This window comes from Merops nubicus, unplaced genomic scaffold (assembly GCF_000691845.1).
Source record: "Merops nubicus isolate BGI_N331 unplaced genomic scaffold, ASM69184v1 scaffold44361, whole genome shotgun sequence".
Lineage (NCBI taxonomy): Eukaryota > Metazoa > Chordata > Aves > Coraciiformes > Meropidae > Merops > Merops nubicus.
In genome coordinates, this window is record NW_008591093.1 from 1 (window position 1) to 22,853 (window position 22,853).

Below are 22,853 nucleotides of genomic sequence, written 5' to 3' on the forward strand. Positions count from 1 at the left end.
TATTTTATTTTATTTTATTTTTTATTTAGAAAAAATACTCCAAAAAGTAGGTGAATCAATTGTTCTTTCAGAAGAAATCAAATAGTTGTGCTGTGGTTGCTCATTAGAAGCTACAACACTGTCTTCATTTTGCATACAAATGGAAGTCTCAAATGTTCTACAGAGCTAAATGAAGTCAACATTTATGTAGGACCAGAAAAAAAGATATTTTTTTCATCAGAAGGGCAGGGGGTGTTCCAAATAGGGAGTGTTTGAGAAACCATCTGCTTAGCTTAACTTTATTATTGTTAACTCCACTTGTCTCAGATTTCTGTGGGTCAAGATGTGAAAAGTAGCCAAATAAATTCAGGTGGTCATGGTATGATTTACTGAGTTTCAGGCATAGATCTGTGTCTTTGTATTTACCTTTTCTTTCTCCAGTGGCCTTAAAGATATTGCATCTGAGTTTAATTTTTCTTGACTTGTATATGGTGTATTATTTTAGGGAAGTCTTAACAACTCTATGTAGAAATGTCAGCCTCTAAAGTGTAGGCATCACTAATATCTTTGTTATATACTATGGAAAAAAACTGAGGTTCTTTAATTTAAACCACTGTAGGTCTGAGTGAGAGTGGTTTTGTATCTAAGCGTCTTGCTACTTCTGAAGGCAACAGTGTAACTCCAAAAAAGGCCAAGCCTAATGAGCTTGGTGCTGGAAGCAATTCAGATGATTCTTCTACAGTTAACTCTCCAACAGTAACACCATCACAAAATGTATCTTCAAAAGGTAGGGTAGATGAAATGGTCTAGCTGTCAATCCATGCATCTGTTTCATGGAGAAAGCTGGCACTCTTTTAATGTTTCAGTTGATGGGTATTAGTAATGGTATTAAAGCAATGTAAATAAGTAACTTGGTTCTTGTGCCTTAAAGAACTTTTCTATACAAGGCTTTACATACCTTTGCAAATTCATGGACCCTAAGCTATTACCTATTCAAATTTATAGACATTTAGTAAGTATGTTTGAGTTCTGTAAAGCAATGATTAGTTAAGTACTTTGGTGGCTGTGAATACAGATGATCAAAATAAATGCCACTGACCTCATACTCTTAGTTCAGATTTTCTACATCAAAGAACTGAATGGAGAGTTGAAACTATAAAAAAAAAACAACAAACCAGAAAATCAAGATTGAAAGAATTTTGTGACTGCTGAATTTATCAGCTAATTCTGATTAGATAAAAGGAGTCTCCATCCTTGGAGATATTCAGAGGTTGACTGGACATGGCTCTTAGGCATCCTGATAAGGTTAAGCCTTAGATAAGTTAGTGGAAAGTCGAACGAAAACACCATAGGTCCTAACCTAAGTTATTCTGTGATTCTGTACTTTGACTAAGTATGGCAAAGTGTGTTTTGCAGTTCCCTCCTTTCTTTTGTAGCAGTGTTTTTGATACAGTTTATCATAGTAGTAGGGAGGGAGGAAAAGAATTTTAACATTCAAAGAGAGGATGTTCCTTGAAAGACCTTTCCCTCCCTCCAAGAGAAATAGTCTAGCTGTTCCAGCATATTAATGAGGTACATTTTCCTTCTGAGCCAACAGGTGCTTTCTAGCTGATTGTAGTAGGTGAGGATGTATTCTTGACTTTCAAACACCTGCTCTCTCCTATAAGGTTAAAATGAGGAGCTACCTACAGTGTGATTCTGTTTAGATTAATTTCATATTTGTTTGGGGTTTTTTTTGCGTGTCTTGTTTGCAGCTAGTTTGCTGTCACACTCTTCCCCAGCAACCAGAAGGAAGTGGCTATAATGCGGAATATTGCAGCCAAAATTTTCCTCCACCCTTTGTTGGGTAGAACAGATATTATACTGAAGCCTGTGATATACAAAAGATAACTCTAGGATCTTACTAGGTGCAATAACAGAAGTAGATCATATTCACTGAGAACCTTATTTTTGTTTACCTCTAAACCGTCATATGGTAGTGTAGCGGTTTCTGATCTGCCACAGAATCCAGCACTGAAGCACCACAGAACACAAGATGTTGCTGCAGAATCTGTTTTCTTCCAATTCCGCTGATATTTAGCTGTGATGTGTCAGTATGTTTTACAGACTGCAATAGTGAAGACCTGCAGCACTGTTGTGCAGTACATTCTTGCATGGCCATCCGCTCATGTGAAGGACTTTCTGCTTAGTTACAAATCTTAGCATTACTGTTATCATCAAGGAGAAATACTGTTTGATGCTTGTGGACCTTGTGGGTTATGCAAGACTGGTTTTATGAAAAAATGTGTAATGCTGTTCCATGGTCATCTCTGAACTCATGCACTTACTTTTTCCCTTGTTATAAGGTGAATGTATTTGTGTGTTACATTTTTTCGTAGTCCTATCAGGGTATGGTTGACTCTACAGTTAAGGTGTTACTTAAAAGTCTTCCTGTGTTTAACTACTTCTAAACTACTCAGCATGGAGTCCTCCAGATCTGTGAATGACTTGAGAATGCAAGAGAACTTAGTCTCAAAAAGTAGCTCTTATTCTGATGTTTTCTGGCAGTTTGGAGAAAACTGGAAGCCTGGGGTTTTTTGTTAAAGTTTAAGCTAATGCAAAGCATTTTTGGTTCTGTTTTTGTTCAAAAGGTATTAGTAATTTTGTGTTGTTAAGAGAAATACTATTTCCTTTCATTACTAGGAGTAATGATTTAGAGGATTTATTCTCTAGGTTTTCCAAAGACACCTTTGCTCAACAGGTATGATGCATCTGAATAGGCCTAGGTTCCAACATTCAGAGAAAAATAATCTCCTTGTTGAGAACCAGATGATGAAATTAATTCCCAAAACCAGTTACCAGAACCTTATTGTGATGATAATCAGGTCATGGCAAAAAACAAGTTTTGCATGATTATTTGAGTATGGAAGCTATTAAAAATGTAAAAAATTGATCATGGCAAGGGGTGGGGGTGCACAGAATTAACACCTTGTGTTTATCATGCTACCTTCACCCCATCTTATTTTGTCCTTATTTGTTGCTAAGCTTTTGTAGAAGATGCTTATAGGTCTGTGTCAAACAGAATAGACTCAAATTCAGTTTGGAAAAAAGGAAGGGTAGTTAAAAGATAGTTGTAAAACCTTGCTTATGGTTACTACAGCTACATTGGTTGTAATTTCATTTGAAACAGCATTTTTTGCTATAATAATAAATAATGTAAATTGAGTATTTTGCTTGTAAATTCTGAATTTTAACCTATTTAAAATTTTACAGATCTAAATGCCGAATCAAGTACAATTAAAAATGGAGGACCTTTTCCACGAGCTTGTCCGAAGTGCAATATTCACTTCAATCTTATGGATCCACTAAAAAATCATATGAAGGTAGAATATTTTGAGACTGGTAAAAATGATAACAAACTTACATGGGCTTCTGTTTGTTTATGAGAGTGCTGTGTTTTGATATGAAGATAGTTTGGCTTTTGTGTGTCATCAAACAGAGCCCAAATGCTCCGTGTCTGAAGTCATGGAGAGGAAAAATGGAGTTGGGGAGTTTGAAATCTTGCAACATTTTGCCTTATTTTTCCAATTAATTGAGGCATATTTGCTGTTGCTGTATGATTTCTCTCTGCCACAGTTGTGATTCTTTAAACCACTGGCCAGATTCGGGTGAATTTGATGAAGGTAAGTACCTATGATAGTAGGCAGCCAGTTGACCCACATCTCTGTTAGATTGCTACTGAGACAAACATGACAATGTAAAGATATGTTTTTATCATGGTCTTGCTAGCTAAAAGGGGTGTTAAGCTGAGGGGAAAAACTTAATTTGTAGTTTGTACTTGAACACTGTGAGAAACAAAACTTTCAGAAACTAAGCATTACTTAGTCTGTTTATGAAACTACTTGTAATTGTTTCTGGAAACATTGCTTCCTGAAAAATATTAAATGATCCATGTAATTCTCAGGCATATGTATTTCATTACAAGAGTCAGAGAAATGTCTTTGCACTCTATATACAATGTGAATAACCCATGCAAAAAGGAGTATGAACTACTGTGTAATAGAAATCTTTGAGGCTTTGAATTAATGTCAACAGAGAGTATTCTGATTTCCTGTGCCACTGTCCTCTTCAGCTTCAAAATGCAATTAAGAATCTTATGTAACTGTGGAAAAAAAACTCAAGGGTTTTACCTTTCTCTAATGATTATTTGTAGAGAATAGCTTTTGCATGTGAGTACATCACCAGATGAAAGAACCATTGAAGGAGTGAATTTACTTAATATTATTTAATTAAATTTTTAGTTAAACTGTATGTAATAAATATATTAAGTTGCACTTCCACAGCAGGAAATTAACTCTAGTTAGTGAGCAGCTTCAGTTTCTAAAGTACTGTTGTCATGGATGCAGTTTGGTAAGGGAGACTGAAACCTTTGTCTCTGTCTCTTCTCCCCTTTTCCATCCAGTATTGCTGCCCTGATATGGTAGATAACTTTTTCCCAGAAGTGACCAAAACAGAATGTTCAAGTGTGATAAGCAAGACAGTTGAATCTGAGAAAGGAAAACTGATAATGCTAGTTAATGACTTTTATTATGGGAAACATGAGGGTGACACCGAGCAGGTACAACAGGAGAAGAAGACTCATACGACTTTTAAGTGCTTCAGTTGTCTCAAAGTTCTCAAAAATAACATAAGGTATTTGAACTCACTTCCTTAATTGCTTGTTAATCACAGGCTTTAAAATGTATCTCTGTATATCTATATAACATCTATAATATATATAAAATATGAGAGTGTCCTTGGAATAGATTTTTTTTTTTTACTGAAAATGGATAATATTGGGTGACTGAATAGAAATAATTTTTACTATGGGTGTATGGCTGTAACTTAAACTTTTTTTTTTACAGTCTAGAGTACAAATATTAATGGTATCTGGCATAAACAGCGTTTTAACAAGAGCTGTTGTAGGACATCAAAGTTAGAAAGGGCAACACAAAGTATTTTACTATTTGCCATCTGGATTGATGGTGATATGAGTAGACGCAAGTGTTAATTCCCTTTAGGGATGCACAATAACTAAGTTGCGATTTACTTATGTAACATCTGTTACTTGGATGGAATATTTTTACTTCCAAATGCTGCAAAAAAACTTCAGTAAGCTGTTTTACTAGGTAGATGAGTTTGTGTCGTTGTTCCTTGGGAACTTAAGGTCATTGAACTTTTTTACATGCAAGGGAAGCTGAAGTAGCAGAATGCAAAAGTTAAAAAGGGACTATTGCTTCAAAGGGCACGATCTCCAAGTTAAAATGAACAGGTTTATGCTAACATTAGAAGCATTTTATATCATGTAATTCTGAACATCGAATTTGCTATTCATCATTAAATAGTTGTCAATACTAAGTAAAAGTGACAGTAATTTGCCTTAAGCTGCTTGAAAATGTTGCATGTTTTCAGACTTTTTAAAAGTATACTGCCATGATTTTATAGTTCGTGCTAGCTATGGCATTTCTTCTATTGCAATTTATCTTTTTAAGAGCAATGAACAACATTTTAAATGGGCTGATTTTTTACTTCTGATTTTGTATGCATAATACTTTTCAAATAAGCCTTTCTTGCAGTATTATGAGAAGCAGTCCACAGAAAGAATGCTTTACTGAATTTGGTTCAGGCACTGTTTTCTACTCAGCATTATATTGTAAGCTATCAGTGCTATGGCATTATATTGTAAGCTATTGGTGCTATGGTGCCTATGTATTCCACAGCAAGTCATTCAAAATGAGCACTTTAATTTTTTCTTTTAATTTCTCTAGAGCCAACTTTCAGCCATGTGAATTTTTGCTGTAACTTTGAAGCTGTATGCCATAGTTCTGTAACTTCAGAATTTTTATTCCAAGGTATTTTATACACCTTTAACCATTTATAGTGGACAAAATAAATACATAATACCTCTGTACTTCTAGTGAAAGTTTTCTGAACCTTAATTCAGAAAAGCACAAAGTGATTTACCAGGGTAATCCCGTACTTCCTTTGAAAGATCTATGGTTAAACACACCATTGAGATGTTTTGTTAAGGTAATACAGAGTACTAGTGTCAATTCCTTTCTTCTGCCTAAGTATCTGGATAAATTTGCTTAGCTTTTTGTTTCATTTTGTCTTTTCCTTTTTTAATCAACTGCATGATATTAGAAGCTTGAGCCTGAGACACTGTTCTCCATACTCATTTGTTTTTTAGATTTCCAAGGTCACCACTTTGAGAATGACATTGCTTTTTTGGGCGTGACCTACGTTTGAAGAGTTCCTTTGGCAGTACTGACTTGAAGCACATTCAAAATAGAACAGTTTTTGAAGTTTAACCGTAGTGGGTTGTGCAACTATCCTGTCCTTGTGCTGCTTTACCAGTAACTGTGGCCTGACAATGTCATGGTTACCTATACTTCTCTGCCAGACTAGGTTCCTCCTTCAGATACGTGAACATATTAAAGGGGGAAAAGTGGTAACTTGAAGTAGTAACCTAACACCAAGTTTCACATACTCTTTTGATTCTCAGCTGCACAGTGGCATTCCTTCATAATTCAGCTTCAGTCCTAAATGCTTTATACAGAGAAAGCTTCTGGAACCTTGACAGTTTTGAGTATAGGTGCTATATATTCTTCTTTCTTCATAAGGAGCTATAATATACTATTTGTAGACCTGTTACTTGCTGCTTAATAGGTTTCAGCAGAGCTTAAGTTATACTTGTTTCAGAATGTGGCTTTGAGACTGGTGGTGGTGAAGCATGAACAGCTGACATTTTCTTGTTACTTTTGCCAATTTCCGTTTATTTGAAGGCAAGAATTTTGTCTAAGCAAGTGTGAAAAATGCAGTAGACCACTTAGTCTTAAAATGTGTTTCAGGCATGTTTCATGTTCCTTATAACAGTCGGAATTTCTTTTAAAGCTTTGAAAGATAATTTCGGCATAGTCAGGTTGTTCAACTTTGCCTTTTTATTTATTTATTTTAAGAACATTTATTCCTTAACTTTTTTTCATTGAGAAGTCCTTACAGAGTAAGGTTTCTAAGGAAGCCTGTATATCTTGTACGAGATGTAACATAGATATTGAAAGACAAAATGTGGTTTTTTTTCACCTGTTCACTATCACTTGAAGGTTTATGAACCACATGAAACATCACTTGGAGCTTGAGAAGCAGAGCAGTGAAAGCTGGGAAAGCCACACCACCTGCCAGCACTGTTACCGGCAGTTTCCCACCCCCTTCCAGCTGCAGTGTCACATTGAAAGTACACACACGCCTTACGAGTCATCTAGTAAGTTGGATTGTATCACGTGGAAACTTTCTATGACCTGAAATATTTAGATATTTTTGAACTTTGACTTTTCTGGTTTGTAACTTCAGAATAAAGCTATTGTACTTGAAGAGCAATAATTTTGAGATATAATAGAGGAGGTGAGTGAGCACTCATTCCGTGTATGTTAGACCAGTGTGTGTGTGTTTAATAAAAAAAAAAAAAAAAAAAAAAAAAAAATTTAAAAAGTTTTCGTTGTGTGGTTTTTTGGTTGTTGTGTTTCGTTGGTTTTGTTGCATCCTGAAATGGTACAGGGAATTTCTTCTGAAAAGCAGAATTATCATTAGATGGCTTTACCTTCACAGATTTATAGTTCACATAAACATACTTACTATAATTTATCTGAATTAAGACTTGGAACGAATTTTTACTTTTTTCTTGTTTTTTTTTACTTTTTGTAGCTATTTGTAAAATCTGTGACTTATCCTTCGAAACAGAGCAAGTTCTTCTGCAACATATGAAGGACAATCATAGGCCAGGTGAAATGCCATATGTTTGCCAGGTATCTCTGACTGACTGTTTTTTAGTTCAGATTGCACCAACCCCCTGCCTTTACTGTCAATAAACTTTTAATAAGAAATTCAAACTTCTTGTTTTAGGTATGCAACTACAGATCTTCAGCTTTTTCAGATGTAGAAACACATTTTAGAACAGTGCATGAAAATACAAAACATTTACTATGCCCATTTTGCCTCAAAGTAATTAAAATTGGCGCACTGTATATGCATCATTGCATGAAGCATCAGGTAAGCAGATATTTTCAAAGCTTAATTTTAGAAAAATGCTAAATATGCTTTTTTCCCCCCAGGGATTATACATAACTTTTGTATGGTTGTTACTAGATTAGAATAGTTAATAAATTATGGTAGAAGAATTATGACTGCTTCTTTTGAAAAGTCTTTAAGGGAATTGTTAGATTTTTGTCACATTTGTGTGACAGCAACTTACTGTTAAAAAAAAATATGAATATGCTTGAAAGAATCTCTGATATTTCGTTTCTTCATTAAGTTGTAGTGGTGTGTTCTGTATTTCTGGATGTTACTAGCAAACGTTTCAATAGTTCAGTCAAAGAAAGGTGATGAAGTACTGTGTCTTCTTGTAAACTGGTAACCTGATTCTTCCTCCTTCTAGTAGTGTTAGTGCCTTGCATTTTCAAGTGTTTAAATATTCTCTCTTGAATTCTTGCACAGTATCCTGGTTTTGTACAATATTAGGAGTTTCTGGATGATATTTTAGAAGCTGGATGACCATTGCTTGAGATAAGCTAGGGTTGGATTTCTGCTTATCTTGACATATGTATTCACTAGAGATTTTTTTCCATTTCTAAAAGAAAAAAGGAATATACCGTTGCACTAAATGCAGACTGCAATTTTTGACATGCAAAGAAAAAATGGATCACAAGACTCAGCATCACCGGACATTTAGGAAACCCAAACAGTTAGAAGGATTGCCTCCTGGAACAAGGGTAAGCATTCATACAAGAAAATTTTAGGGGACAAAGGAAAAAATGTTTTGGTAGATAAAGGGATGCAATAGAAAGATTGTTTGATGATTTTTTTGCCAAAGAAAGAGGTTTTTTTGTTGTTGTTGTTGTTGTTTTGGTGGGGTTTTGTTGATTTTTGTGGGTTTTTTACCATCTGAGATTAAACTCTGAAAAATGCTCCTGTTGCAAGATTTGCAAGGCATCATTTCTGGTTCCTTCGTGGTCATCTGTGCTGTTCCTCTCTGTCCCTTTCTTCCACACGTGTGTATGTCAGTAGTACAGTCAGTGCTGCTGATTTTTTGAGCTGTTGGTTAATTTATCTCTTCCCATTTATCTTTGCTTGTGCTAGGGGAAAAGAAGATAGTCTAGGTGTTGGTGTGAGGAGTATGCATCATTTTGTGTGAAAGATTTTCAGTCTGTGGAAGATGGTGGCAGAACATCATACAGAGTACAGGGCCTACTACTCCACAGACAATATGTGCTTAAAACTGAGTTTCACCCAGTCTTCTGTAGCTCCAGCATTTGAAGGGGAAAAAAAACCTTCACCATTTCTAAGTGTTTTTTATGAAGTCAACAGAACAGTTAGAGTATTTAACCATTTTTTTATGCCATTCTTCCATTTCTTAATGAAGAACTACTTAGACAAGGATTTTCTTGTAGATTTCAGGACTTCTTCCTGCAGGTTTTTAGTGAAGTGTGAAGATATATGTCCTTTCAGTTGAAAGGAAGAAGAAAATGAGTGTTTTGATCACCTTTTAAGTTCATTTGTTGTAGAATCAGGAAGGAAAACTGACAGAATTTGATGGTAGATTGTGTTGCTTGCAGAACATAAAGCACTGATTGTCCCTTCTGTTTCAATACTTCAATTTTCTACAGACTTCAGGGTCTTCATGATCTAATAATAGCTTATATTATGTTAAAATGATGGTGTTAGGAGACCTTGATAAGATGTAGATGATGAGGTGGAAGAGTTTGGAACTCGTTTTGTGAGATGAGCTGCATCTGAACTGTAACTGTGGGCAAGAAGTATAATTAGGAGTCATGCTGCAAGTAAAACCCTAGAAATGTAAGGGCAAGACAAGGGAGTGCAATAATGCCAGATGAGAGGTCAGAAACCAGACTTAGTTCTTGGGGGTCTAGGATGAGGAGCAAAAATAATTGAAAGAAGTAGATTGGCTAGTCATGAGGCAAGGAGACACAGGGCTTTTCTTACATCCAGGCACTTACAGGATTGTTGTATTTTCTTAGTTAGGGCTAATTGGCCTGACTCTTTTGTTTCTTTTCCACAGCTTTAAGAAAGCAGGATGTAGGACAGTTGCAGGGTTTGAAAGAGACCAGTGTGTTTTGTCACCGCTGTTCACACCAAAACAAGAACTTTTAAAGCATCCAGTAAACTGTTGAGGTTAGGTTTACTCTAGCCAACAGTATTTCATTTTTCAAACCAGTCTTTGCTGAGGAGTTCTTTATGCCATGTTTTTTGTCCTAAAGTGGCTTTAATTTTGAGACCAATAGAAATAGGAACTTAGAAAGCTTAAATCTAAAGAGGATTTTTTTCTTATTTCATATTTGTAGGTGACTATTCGAGCATCTCTTGGATCTCTTCAATCAGGGTCATCAGCTACATCTTCTGTTAGTACAAGCACTTCCACATTTCAGTTATCGCCTAAACCTAAAAATACAACCACTAAAAATCATAGCAAATCTAATACAAATAAGTCAAAAGCAAAATCAAAACCAACTACATCGAAGAAGCAAAATGCATGGACCAACAGCAAAAAAAAAAAGGTTACAAATACAGCATTGCATAATCTAAGGTAAAATATTAGCATTAAAAATGTGAAGTCTACTTGAAAGATTAAATTATTTGTTATTTATATTCACGTGCCTTTTAATGCTGCTAATAGAGAAGATATGACACTTGAGTTTCGTGGAGAAGGCAAGCACATAGTGGTACTGTGATTATATTTCTGAATCTTCATTCACCAATTTTATTGATGGTAGACTACTTTGTGATGAAAGAACAGATATTCTGGAAACTTTTCTGTTCTAAACTTCGACTTTTTGTCTGCATGGAGCCACAGATGCTTGAAATGCTGACTTTTTAGGTAGATCTATGTTTGAAAGTAATCTGTAGAGGGGAGTAAGTCTGCCTGAGTGTTCTTTGCATATTTTCTTATGGAAGGAAAAGTGTTGTCTTCCTTCAGTTTTTTTAAGGGTTTTGTTTGAACCTGTTATTTACAGGTTAAATCTTGTCTGTTTAAGGAGGTACCTTAGTTTGGGGAGCTACCAAAAAAAAACAATCAAGACACTGAAAGCAAGGTGCTGGGAGGATGGTGTCCTTATGTTTACAATTCACTGGGTTTTCCTATCCTTACATTAATAATTTATGGAGTGTTTGATGGACTAGAATATGTTTTCATGGGTTTAAGATGAGTTAGCAATCTTCTTTGTCAAAGAAGGTAAATGTCTCCCTTCCACTAAGATGCTAACACTGTGTAGCTCTGAAACATCCAAAAATGGCCAGCAGAACTGAGGAAGAGCAGGATTATATTCTTGCTTTGTAGATATTTAGTGTTTGTAGGGGATATCAGGGTGGACAAGAAAACTAAAGGCTTTTTCTGTGCATTGTGTTGGATGAAGCATTTCTTTGAAATCCTTCTCCAGTGCATAGAGACAACAGCAGCTGAAGTTGGATGTTCCCATCTATTGCAATATCTTGTTTCCAGGTGTGGCCAATAATAGATGCTTACGTTTAACTTGGCATTGTTTTTTTAAGGTCATAATGACAGTATAATTCAAGAAAAAAGTAGAGTTCTCTTCATTTGTCCTAACGTAACCGATAATAAGTATTTAACTGATACATTAAGTTCCTCATTTTTTCCCTAATGTAGGTAAGCTTGCTACTGACTTAGAGCAAAAAGTTTGAAATAATTACCTTGTTTTAAAGTGTTGATACTAACTTCTTCATATTACTGTTAGGTGCCGTTTGGGAGCTCACAAATGCATTGAGTGTTACTCAGATATAAAAGATTTTGCAAGCCATTTTCCTGCTTATGTCCACTGTAGCTTATGCAGATACAACACTAGCTGTAGCAAAGCCTATGTGAATCACATGATGAGGTAAGAAGTCTTCAAAGTTTTGATTGCGTTGTCAAATACTTCCTAAATTCATGTAAGGTATGTTTTAAGTGTTGCCATGAGCTGAATTTTTAAGTAGGACATAGGACTGGCAAGGAAATGTCTAAGTTGGGATCTTTACTTTGTAGTGAGGGCCTAAACCACATGTGCTTGTTTTGCCTTAAAAATGCAGTGGTTCAGATAGTGTTCTGTCTTTGCTTCAGAGTTTCTATGGGATCGTCCATAATTATTTCAGCCAGAGTAACAAATATTACCCAACTGCTGCATGTTCTCTGGGTTTTTGGTCGAATACCTCATCTGATTTTTCAAGTGCTGAATGCATACAACCACAGCTATTGCTAATGAAATCTGCTCGGAATGCCATACAGAGGATGTTTCAAATATCATACTCAAGTGGATGTTTTTTCTTATACTACTACTGATGATCCGTAAAAATAACGTTTAATTTTGGAGGAGGTTTGTTGCTGACTGTGAGGCAGTGCAGGGTATTAGTGATGACAGCTGTAAAAAAGCCTGTTAAGGAAACAAATGTGTTACTTCTCAGAGCAATAGAATTATACTATGCAACAATTAGACACAGATCATGTAGCAGTGATGGTAAAACAAAATTTTGAGAACCTACTTGTTAATCCTGTGCCCTGAACAAGGCAAATACATTGTAGAAAAATACAGCATGCAGTTGTCTTTTTAAATATGTGCATAAAATGCCTCTGCATTCTTGAATGCTGGAATTCTTGAATTATAACTGAAGTCTTTAAGTTTTTTATGTGTATTTTATATATTGACCTATTCATATTAATGTCAGTACTCTTGTAAGTCCTAGGCTGAAATAGTTTACGTGCTTTTATGCATACAACCTGTTGATTGCATGCTTTAAGAAGTTAATAAAATTTCATGTACTTAATTATGACTGTACAAGAGAGAGTTTTCTCCAGAAGGGGAGAGGGAAAAGGTAAACTGTTCTAACTGTTGCCCATGCTCTGGATGTTGTCAATTCAACCATGCTGTAAATTAGCCAGTTTCTCGTCCTTTGTCTCCTGGATGCACTAATGCTCCCCCTACTTTGACAACTTGCAGCACCTATTGTCATTTTTTTAATGGCTGTGAGGAGGAAGGCTGTTAAAGTGTTAAGGTGTCTCTGCAGTAGCAGCTCCTGTACTCAGCTGCTTACTTTTTGTTTGCTATGGGAGTAATGTTGGCAGATACTTAACCTGCATATGAGGTAACTTGGTTGTCTGAACATTTGATTTATCTTGTTTAAAGCCTTCTCTTTGTGAAGCATGAGCTCAGCAAAGCTTCACTTCTTTTGTGTGATGTGGTATAGCTACAGCTGTGGTGCTTCAAGAGCTAAACTGCTGATGGAAGCAAAGTAACTGTATTCTTGCAAGACTCTGCCAATTAAGTTAAGCCTTCCCCCTCCCAAACACATTTACAAGAAAGCCAGTGTTTTAAACTAGAGCTTGGATACACTGACCTGTAAGCTTTTGGCAATTTAATGTTTTAGAATAATGCAGGTCAGTAATTGAGCATCCTATTTCCATGGATTGCCACAAGAAAATTGCAGTACCGTATACAATATAGAGGATATGTAATGTCCTCAAGAGAACTAGTCTAAATGGTAATATTTTCTTATATTTAGTTTTCACAGTGCTCGTCCAAGTAAAAGGTTCTGGATCTATAAGAAGCATTCAGAAGAGCTACGGTAAGCAAGGTCTTTTTTTTTGTTATAACTTTCCAATAAATTATTAGTTAAATGAGATTAGAACCTCTTGAATTTCTAGGCCTCCACAATTTAAAAAGAGCAAGAAGATAAAAACATTATATCTTCTACTAACAGTGTTCTATTCAGTGACATATACCTGTGCACATTTCTTAACTTCTTTCTCAGCAGTTTTTAAATTGTTTTCCAATTATTCATAGTGTGCAAAATTGAGAAAGGGTGATTGAAACAAAAAGATCACCTGATCAAAACTCATGCTTTACAGATAAACTTGTCTAATGTAGTGTTCTTTGTCCTGCATCCAGTATGGAAATGCCCTGATCATTGGTGGGGTGCTAGTTGCAATCTAAAAGGGTAGATGTAGACTAGATGTTAGGAAATAAGTATGAGGGTGATGGACAGCTGGCATAGGTTGCCCAGACAGGTGGTGGAGGCCCCATCCCTGGGGACATTCAAGATCAGGCTGGATGAGTAGCTTGATCTAGCTGGAGATGTCCCTGCTTATGGTGGGGGGGTTGGACTAGATGACCTTTGTAGGTCCCTTCCAGCCCAGACAGTATATGATTCTATGTTAAAAAATAAGAATGTTTTGTGGGTCATCTCATCTAAAGTTGCAGGAAACGTTTTTTATAGTCTATCCAGTTGCTGCAAGATCTGTTTTCGCAGTCATGTTGTATTAAATCTCTTTTCACTTTCTCTTCTCTAGAGGTGTGACTGTAGTGTGTCTTAACTGTGATTTCCTGACTGATGTTTCTGGCTTGGATAGCATGGCCACACATTTGAGTGAAAGCCACACTCATACTTGTCAAGTTATTATAGAGAAAGGTAAGTACATATAGTGGGATTTTTAATATAGTGTACATATATACATACGTACATGTGGATGTCTGTGTTATTGCAGTCTGTTTTTCAGTTGCATTATCAGTTGTGTTCTGTGTACTTGGGTTTGAAAGTGGGTACTACTGTATTTCCACTTTTAAAAATATTTTTAACTAAATTTTTTTTTTTTTTTTTCAGTTTCTGTAGATATCCAAACTGCTGAACAAGTATCTGAGTAAGTTTTGTTTTACTGCTCCATGTTTATATTTATTAATTTAGTGGTAGACAAATTTTGCATTTTGAACTTGGGCTTCTTTTGAACTTCATAGAATTTGAAATGTATGGTTGAACATAGGCCTTTACTACTGCTGTTTGCTCTTACCATGTCTACAATAATAAGAGTGGGAAGAAAAAAAAATCATTACCTACTGCAGCCACAATCAAAACCAGGCTTTTGTTCAGTTTGGCCAAAGAGACATTAATAATTCTTGCAGTATTAGAACTTCTTAATCCTGACTTATAAGTCTAGACATAGTGAGACTGTTACTTCAGGTTGCTTTTAATATCAGCTTTGTTAAATGACTGTTTTATGTTTTAAAACAGTGACCTTTGAAGTAGGACAAATTCAGTCTTTAGTAAATATTTATACATTATTTTCAGAATTATGTTATATGACAAAGTTACCCTGTTTTGTAGTAACTTTTTAATTCTGACTTTCAAAGAAAAAAATAATATGAAGGTTTTGACTTTCAGATTTTTTAAGGATTTGAAAAAAAAATTGTAGTATTGTGGAGATAGTGTTGTAGGGTTTGCTTGGGGATTTTTTTAACCTGAGAAGAACCAGTCATGTCAAGCCATCCTTGATTATCCTGAAACAGTACCTGAAGCTTTGTGGTGTAGCTTGTGAGCATGCATATGCCTTAAGGCATTGAAGATTCAGAGGTGTGTCAGCTGGGTTCTCTAAACCATTTTAGAACACAGGAACAAAAATTTGACTGCAAAGAAAGTTATTTTAAAAGATAGAAGGAAATAGTTTAACCCTGATCTAAGAACAAGGTGTCATTGAGTCCATGTAGCCTATAGCAGGATTCTAAAAGGGATTAGCTATTTCTCATGCATGATGAGAACTCTTCCAAATGAGCAAGAAGTTCTTAAACCTCTAAGCATGTCAGCTTTCACTGAGTGTTGGAAATACCCATAATGGGTTATTTTGTAGCTATTATTTTCATTCTCTGTTTCCATACAGTGGCCACTAAGAGAGGGTACTAGAATGATCCGTCATCTCACCGGAACATAGAAATATTGTTCTTTGAGTCATAAGAGAGCAAAATATAGGCTACAAACTTGAAACTTCTGCTAGTAACTTTTTAGTATGTGATACAGTTGAATAAAACTGGTGATCTGATAGGATGATTAATAGCCATTAATAAAAAATTTGAATATATTCTGGCAGGAATGAACAGGGGAAAGAAGTTCATTTGGGAAAGCACTCCAAAAAGCATCATCTAGGAGGGTCAAGCTATATTGCCTTCACTAAGCCAAGGGTGGCTTGTGTCCTTTTGACAGTGTAGACTTCAGTTAAACTCAAACAATGAAAATATAAAGTGTTGAGCTGTGATACCTCTGAAAACCTTAATTTTTCTACTTGCAGCTGGTATTAGGTGTTGAGAATTGATACTTGTTGAACCATACATAAGGAAAGGTTAGATGTATTGAACATTTGGGGAAAAGGTACAGTTGTGGCAGACTGTTGTTGTCAGTACTGCACAGTGACCTTACTCTCTTGAAGGTATTACAGAGAAGTCATGAAAATATTCAGGATGGTGGATATACCGAGTATATATTACTTAGATGAGTTAGCACTGAAAAGATTTGAAGTAGAGTCAGCAATGTGCAGGTTTGTTTCTGCAGGCTCTTAGATCACAGCAGGTGCAGATAGCCATTGTTTTTGAGAGCTCTGCTGTTGTTATAAGATTAGTTACTGGTACTATGTGAGGTGATATAATTTGTGATGTTGCTTTTTTGAAACTATGAGCATGACAAACTTCATTAATTTCAGTAAATCTTGTCCTGTTTCATGTACTAATTCTCTGATGCTTTGGACAAGAATGTCATTGCTAAACCTAGAAGCATGAGTATACCTTATAGCAGATTTTTTAATTCACTATTTGCAGTACAGAGTACATGCAGAAGTGTTCACCGTTTCATGGGATAGTTCTTCATGGTACTCTGTGGCTTGCTTTGGAAGAAGAAGAAATTGCAGATAATATTCGTAGCTCTTTCTGTGTAGTTTCTGAGTGATCTATGAATGTTTCTTTTCATTCTTTGACCTATAATTCAGTGAGGTATGTCTTTTATGGGGCTTTTCAGAGTCACTTGGTTGTCAAGTTACAATCTTAAACACTTTGGGATCTTGTCTTGCATCTCTCAGATGGTATCTTTTATTATATATCAGACTGTCCGTATGTGTTGTAAAACTCATCTTTATAGCTGATGACCAGACATATTCTGTGACCTATGTGGTAGCGGTGATGAGACTTGTCTTTGGACCGGAATCCTGCCATTAGCAATACAGATAAACTACCTGGAGATGTTCCATTAGGAATTGCTTTTTAAAATTTTATTCCACGTAAAGTCACCTTGTTGTAGTGACCTGCTTTGTGCTGAGGGAATAAGGCTTAATAACTGTGCCAGTACTCTTCTAATGCTCAACTCTCTGCTTTGCGCAACAATTAACATATTTGTAAATGAACTGACAGCAGACATTTTTGTTGCAGGGAAGTTGAAAGTGAGCAGGTATCCTATACTGCCTTGGCTCACTGATACATCATTGTGGACCAGAAAATTGAACCCAGTCCAGCTTGGGATTATTTTGGTATGTAAGCGAACAAGGATCTGACCAGACCTTTTCCTTTTTCTTCATGCATTGAAGCTGTCGTGTTCTCTTCCTGCATCTTTTAGGCAGCAGGTCTGGTCTTTTCTCCTAGTGTTGTAGTCTGGCGAAGGCCCTACTATGGTAATGTTCTCTGCTTTGCAGCATTGACTGGCAGCTTTTTGGGGGCTGCACTCCTTTGAAGAGAGGCTTACCAGGAGTTTCACTTATGTGGTGCAGTAGTTTCTTCACTGCTCATTTGCAGTGTTTCTTTGCTGCACAAGTCTTGTCAGCATCACCCTGAGCTAGAGCAGTGTGTAAATGATGACATATATGTATTGACTTGAAAGCCCATTTTGTGCTAAACTCGATCCCAGCTTCTGAACCTAAAGGGCTTTGTCATTCTCTTTAGGTGTTCACTAAAACATACAAGTCCTGACCTATTTAATATTCAAGTAAGTTGCATTTTTGTCTACCAATGGTGTTACAGTATATAGTGGCAAAATACGCTTCGAATGACGTATTTTGTCATTCTGTCACATGCAACTGAATCTTGGCCAAAGGAATTTATTAGCTGCTTTGCTCTGGTAGCTAAGCTTCTTTTTTGCTTCTAAATACTGTAGGAGGAAAACATGTGATGGAAGGAGATGAATTTATTGAGTTTTGATTGTGAGGGTGGAGCATCTACAGTTCATTCACACCTTGTTCTTTTGGTATCATCTCTCATCTTCAGGGATGCTCTACTTAAGCTGCTGAGGCATCTGCTACTTTTGATTTCACTGCTTCTGACTTCATTTTTAATTCTAGATTATCTGTGACAAGTTTATTCATCAACAGGTTGTCTGGATATAGGATGAGTTTTCCATTTGTCATGACAAATATCTGCTTTTCCTCCAAACTCAACCTCCTGCTTACAGTGGATATGCCTTGGTTTAATCTCTCATATAGTAGCTTCCAAACAACCTAATAGATGGAGCTAATCTTACTCAGAGATCAGTCACTGTTATAACCTCCTAGTTAAAATAGATTATTTTTGCTGAATGCAAGCTGTTCTTTGTTTGCAGCTCTTTTCTGTGTAATCAAATTCCCTGAGATTAATCCATTTTTACCAGTATTTTTGTCCTCTTTACTTTTAGTATTCAAACAATAACAATTTTGGTGATAGCAGGCTTCTGCAACCACTGTGGTATTGCTAATAATGGCAAGGATCCTGTCATCCATTGTCTCTTATGCATATTTTGTGACTGAGCATCTGCATGCTTACTCAGCACTCCAAAGTCTCAGGATTTTTTGCTGTTTTTTTTTTTCTTCTAACAGAGCTGTGTTCCATCTTGAATGCTGCTGTTCAACTTCAGGCTTAGATCGTTTATCTACTACAGGTTTTTCTTGCAGGACTTACTTCTGTTTTGACACAGCAGCATTCAAAAAAGCATAGTGGGTTTGTGTTTTCATTGTAAACAAGCTGTTGCATTTCAGAGGAAGCTGAATCTGTGCTATTTCACTTTCATTCAGGTTTCTGGCAACAACAAAACTGCAATATGATTGCTGTTTTTTGTGTCTTTCCAAAACATTCTCTAGGAGTTTCCCAGAAACTCTAGATTGATTGAACTCTAGTCTAGATTGACACTTGGATATGAGGTTATGTGAATTAGACCTCTTTTCAATGCTTATTTGGAATATTATTGTTTGGTTCTTCTACAACTTGGCTACAGAAAATGTTTTAAGTTTCAGATTTGCAGTCTAAATATCTGTAGGTTACATACGCATTTGCCGGCTTTGTGTAAATAGTTTGTGTTGAAACAATTGGCCTCATGGCATCCTATTTCTGTTTGAGCGAGGATCTTGGAAAAGTTACTCTTGTGGAAAACTCAGAACTTAGTAGTGAGCCATGCAAGTAGAACTGCCTGACTCAATCTTAAATATCCCTCATGGTCCAAACAACTACAGAGTTACATGAAAAATGCAACATATTGGACCACACCTGCAAGGACAGAGCATGACTGTATTATCAGTTTAGCTTATGCTCAAAGAAATAAGATTTCAGTTTTATGTACCTGAACGTCTCTTTTTTGTTTGGTTTTTTTTTCCTTATTTATTTATTTATTTTAGAATATTGAGTGTCACTGTGTTGTGCATTCTTAAAAGATGTGTAATTGCAGAGCAACCTTGCTTGATTAACTAATTCTGTATTACCTTTCTTTTGAAAGCCTTTCTGACAAGAAAGTGAATGTTTATTTCTGTTATTATTAAATATTTGTAACTGTGTGGCTTTGTGCATGGGAACACTTGATACTCTTGCTGTCTTCACTACTAACCCCATTTTCCAGGTTAGAAACTGGAGACAGTGTCAACTAACATGAATGTCAGCATCTTTCCTTTCCCATTTGTTTGTCAAGTGTAAAACACCATAGCACAGAAGCAGCTTTTTCTTCTCTGAAACTCTGCATTCATGTGTACCTTTCCAGTAAATCCTCATACATTCAGATGTTTAGGGGCTAACTCTGCTTTATTAATTATTGTCTCTACTTAGACTTATATCTTTCAAAATGGGGAATTTCTGCTAAAAGCTGGAATTCTGAGGGATATGAAAACCGTAACAAAAAACAACTCAAAGGCATTTCTGTTCTTCTGGTTGTAAAAGAAATTTAGATTTATCTTCAGAATGCTGGGTATGGTTCAGTTGAGTGGCTGGAAGGTACCTTGAACCACTTGAATAACATGAAGTTGTCTTCCAGAAATTCATGAAGCTACAGTTAAACTAGGTTACTTGCAGTTAGGGGCAGACAGAAAAGGAATGTTTGTCAAAAGATTCCAGCAGAGTTTCAGTACTGCTTACCCAAAGGAGCTGTGGGAGTAACTGTTTGTAAGTAAACATGGCAGATCACTGGGAAGACAGTTGCTCATGGTTTGAGCTCTATGTGTGTGCAAATACACATCATTTTATTATGTGAGAGCAGGGGAAGCAATGAGACTGTATGATTTCCAGAAATGAGAGTACTGCCATCCGTGCTTGGTCTGTGAATTTTGGAGTCTGCTTGTTTTACTGACTCCAACTTTGTTCCTAGGTGACTCCTCACATATCAAGCAATGTTCCAGGTTAACCTGGATTTAGACAAAAGTACTGTTCTCCTGAATTTTATTCTGAGTCTCTTCAGTTTTATGGCCAGTCCATTCTACTGCGTATCTCAATCAAGCAGAGGTTGTGCTTACCGGATCTGGTCACAATCTCTGTTATATTTTCACTGTGTTCTTTCCAGAAGCACTGTGGTGTAAGAAAGTATATTGCTTTTGTTGCTGGGATTTAAGATTTCTTGCATCGTAACAATGTTGGGAACATTAGAAGGTTCTATATGGTTTACGACATATTTATGAAACTTCTGCTAATTGCAAGTTCAAAGGAAATACTTTTTAAAACCTGTTCCTAAACAGAATCAGGGTTGAGAATGTATGTTCATTTCCAAAACAGCATAAGCTATGCAGTTTCAATCTATTTTATAAGCTATAAAATATGACCACAGAAATCTATCAGAATCTGATGATATGAAGTAATATTTATAATGTATTAAAAGCAATATACAGATATTTGATCCAATTCATACCCATCTATTTTTGGGACAAACCTTACGTTTATTCCAATAAGAAGAGTATGTTTTGTATTTACAATATGTGGTTTATTTGTGTTTAAACTGTTCTCCTTTTTCAAGAGGGAGTTTTTTAGAGAAATTACAATTTCCAACACATGTAAGTTCTTGCATAGAAATCATTAAAGCAGTGAAGTGAAGTATTTGCTGTTGGATCATCTTCTACTGGTGTTGCTACTCATGATTAGGTACTTGAGTGTTTTAAGTCCCTCACCAAAAAAATGTGGTGGTGTTTGGTTTACCTTCATCATTTTTCTTACTGTTAATTAGCTGAGCATTGTTACAGTGCTATCACAGCAATATTATTTTAAAACAATCATTTTTTTGGTAGTTATTTTTGTCATCTTTTGCTGCAAATTAAGAGTTAATTATTCAAGTAATTATAAGTATTTGTTTATACTACAGTCCCAGTTGTTCATCAGCTACTAGAACATCAGTATTAGAATGTATTTATGGTATGCTGAGACATATGTGCTACAATTCTTTAAAAGGTCTAGTGTTAGCACTGCTTTCTTGGATTAAAAAAAAAAATAAAGGTGGTAGATATCAGTCTAGTATTAATATACATTTTTAATAAAATTTAAGTTGGTAAAGCTGTTTCTTCTGTTAAATATTTTGTACCTTGTAGAAAACCATTAAGACTCGCTGAGGTCATGAATAATTTAATTTGATTAATAACATTATTTAACTATAACAGAGGCAGCACCATACTTCAGCAGATAAAATTTGCTTTTAATGCAGCATCAACAAAGAAAATGTAGGCATAAGCACTTTTGAGGGTTTTGTGCAGCTTTTCCTTTTTTTCATAGGAAACCTTTGAAAGGTTAGATTTTTATATTAGAACTGATGGCTTCACAAGGTTTTGTAGGAGACTTCTTGCTACCTCTGTGGTAGCATTTTCTAATATAAACACAGAAAATCAATTCTAATGATGTTGTGATAAGCTGCTTAATGGGTTTTTAAAAGTCAGTATATTTCAATAATTTATAGGTCATCTAATGTATGGACCGTGCCTATGATGGTATTTTGAGGAAAGTCTCTCCTCCAAATACTAGCTGGAGGTCAGCCGTGATGTTTCACAGTTGTCCTAAAGTAAACTACAGCTGTGTTCTGAGTGTTAAGCTTACACTAGACAATTAAAAGAAAGCTGAGCTTGTTCTGCAGAAGGTTTTTGTCAAATCAGAATGTAGCTTTATGCATTTAATTTAGCATTTTGGATCTTGAATACTTCAGTCATGGTTTAAAAGGCCTTTGTGGTGAGGAGGTTATTCCTCATGTAGAATTGCATGTAGAATAAAGAATTGTTAACCATCCTAAGTCTGTACCTTTGTTTTCATAAGGTGAGATAACTGGCTCCATTAAAACAAGTTTATCTTACAATTTCTGTATACCAAATAAAACATTTCAAAGTTCTGAAATGCTCGTCTGGAACTCTGCAGTATTCAGAATAAATACCAACTTCAAAAATTTATTTTGTATTACCCAGTTGCTGTCTTACTGTAAATATTTTCATCCTTATCCCTATTTTAACCATACAGGATTTTAAAACATTTAATTCATTATCCACTAGGTTAAAGCCCGAAATCTCCAGTAGAGAGGGAGGAGCTAAGTTGGAGGTAATGTCTTTTCCTTTTCTCAGCACAATCGAACAGTATCCGTGAACTTCATAACTAGTTTGAAGATCCAAGACAGTTCTTTTTTTAATTATACAGATACTACTGGGTCACGGTGTTCAGAAAAAAGGCATAGTGCGAAAATGTAGCTTTCTGTGTTTGACTAGAGAAAGATAAAGTATTGGAGGGACATGCTTATGTCTGCCACACCCAAAGATTCCGTTTGAAATCTGTCTGTTCTTGATATTTATTTTTTTTTATGCCAGGCTT

At 35.8% G+C, this 22,853-nt stretch overlaps 1 protein-coding gene across 1 annotated transcript in view; it reads left to right on the forward strand.

The window, feature by feature from the left end:
• Positions 1-598: 598 nt before the first annotated feature.
• LOC103782371 (zinc finger protein 280D-like) overlaps positions 599-22,853 on the forward strand; it is a gene marked incomplete at its 5' end in the record, with an annotated part of 30,152 nt that continues 7,897 nt past the window's right edge. Inside the window, 12 exons of the mRNA XM_008950140.1 lie at positions 599-766; positions 3,232-3,341; positions 4,421-4,650; positions 7,101-7,258; positions 7,699-7,799; positions 7,897-8,043; positions 8,628-8,762; positions 10,353-10,594; positions 11,760-11,900; positions 13,558-13,620; positions 14,345-14,463; positions 14,656-14,692. Coding sequence (XP_008948388.1) covers positions 599-766; positions 3,232-3,341; positions 4,421-4,650; positions 7,101-7,258; positions 7,699-7,799; positions 7,897-8,043; positions 8,628-8,762; positions 10,353-10,594; positions 11,760-11,900; positions 13,558-13,620; positions 14,345-14,463; positions 14,656-14,692 — 1,651 coding nt within the window. The remainder of the gene's footprint in view (positions 767-3,231; positions 3,342-4,420; positions 4,651-7,100; positions 7,259-7,698; positions 7,800-7,896; positions 8,044-8,627; positions 8,763-10,352; positions 10,595-11,759; positions 11,901-13,557; positions 13,621-14,344; positions 14,464-14,655; positions 14,693-22,853) is intronic.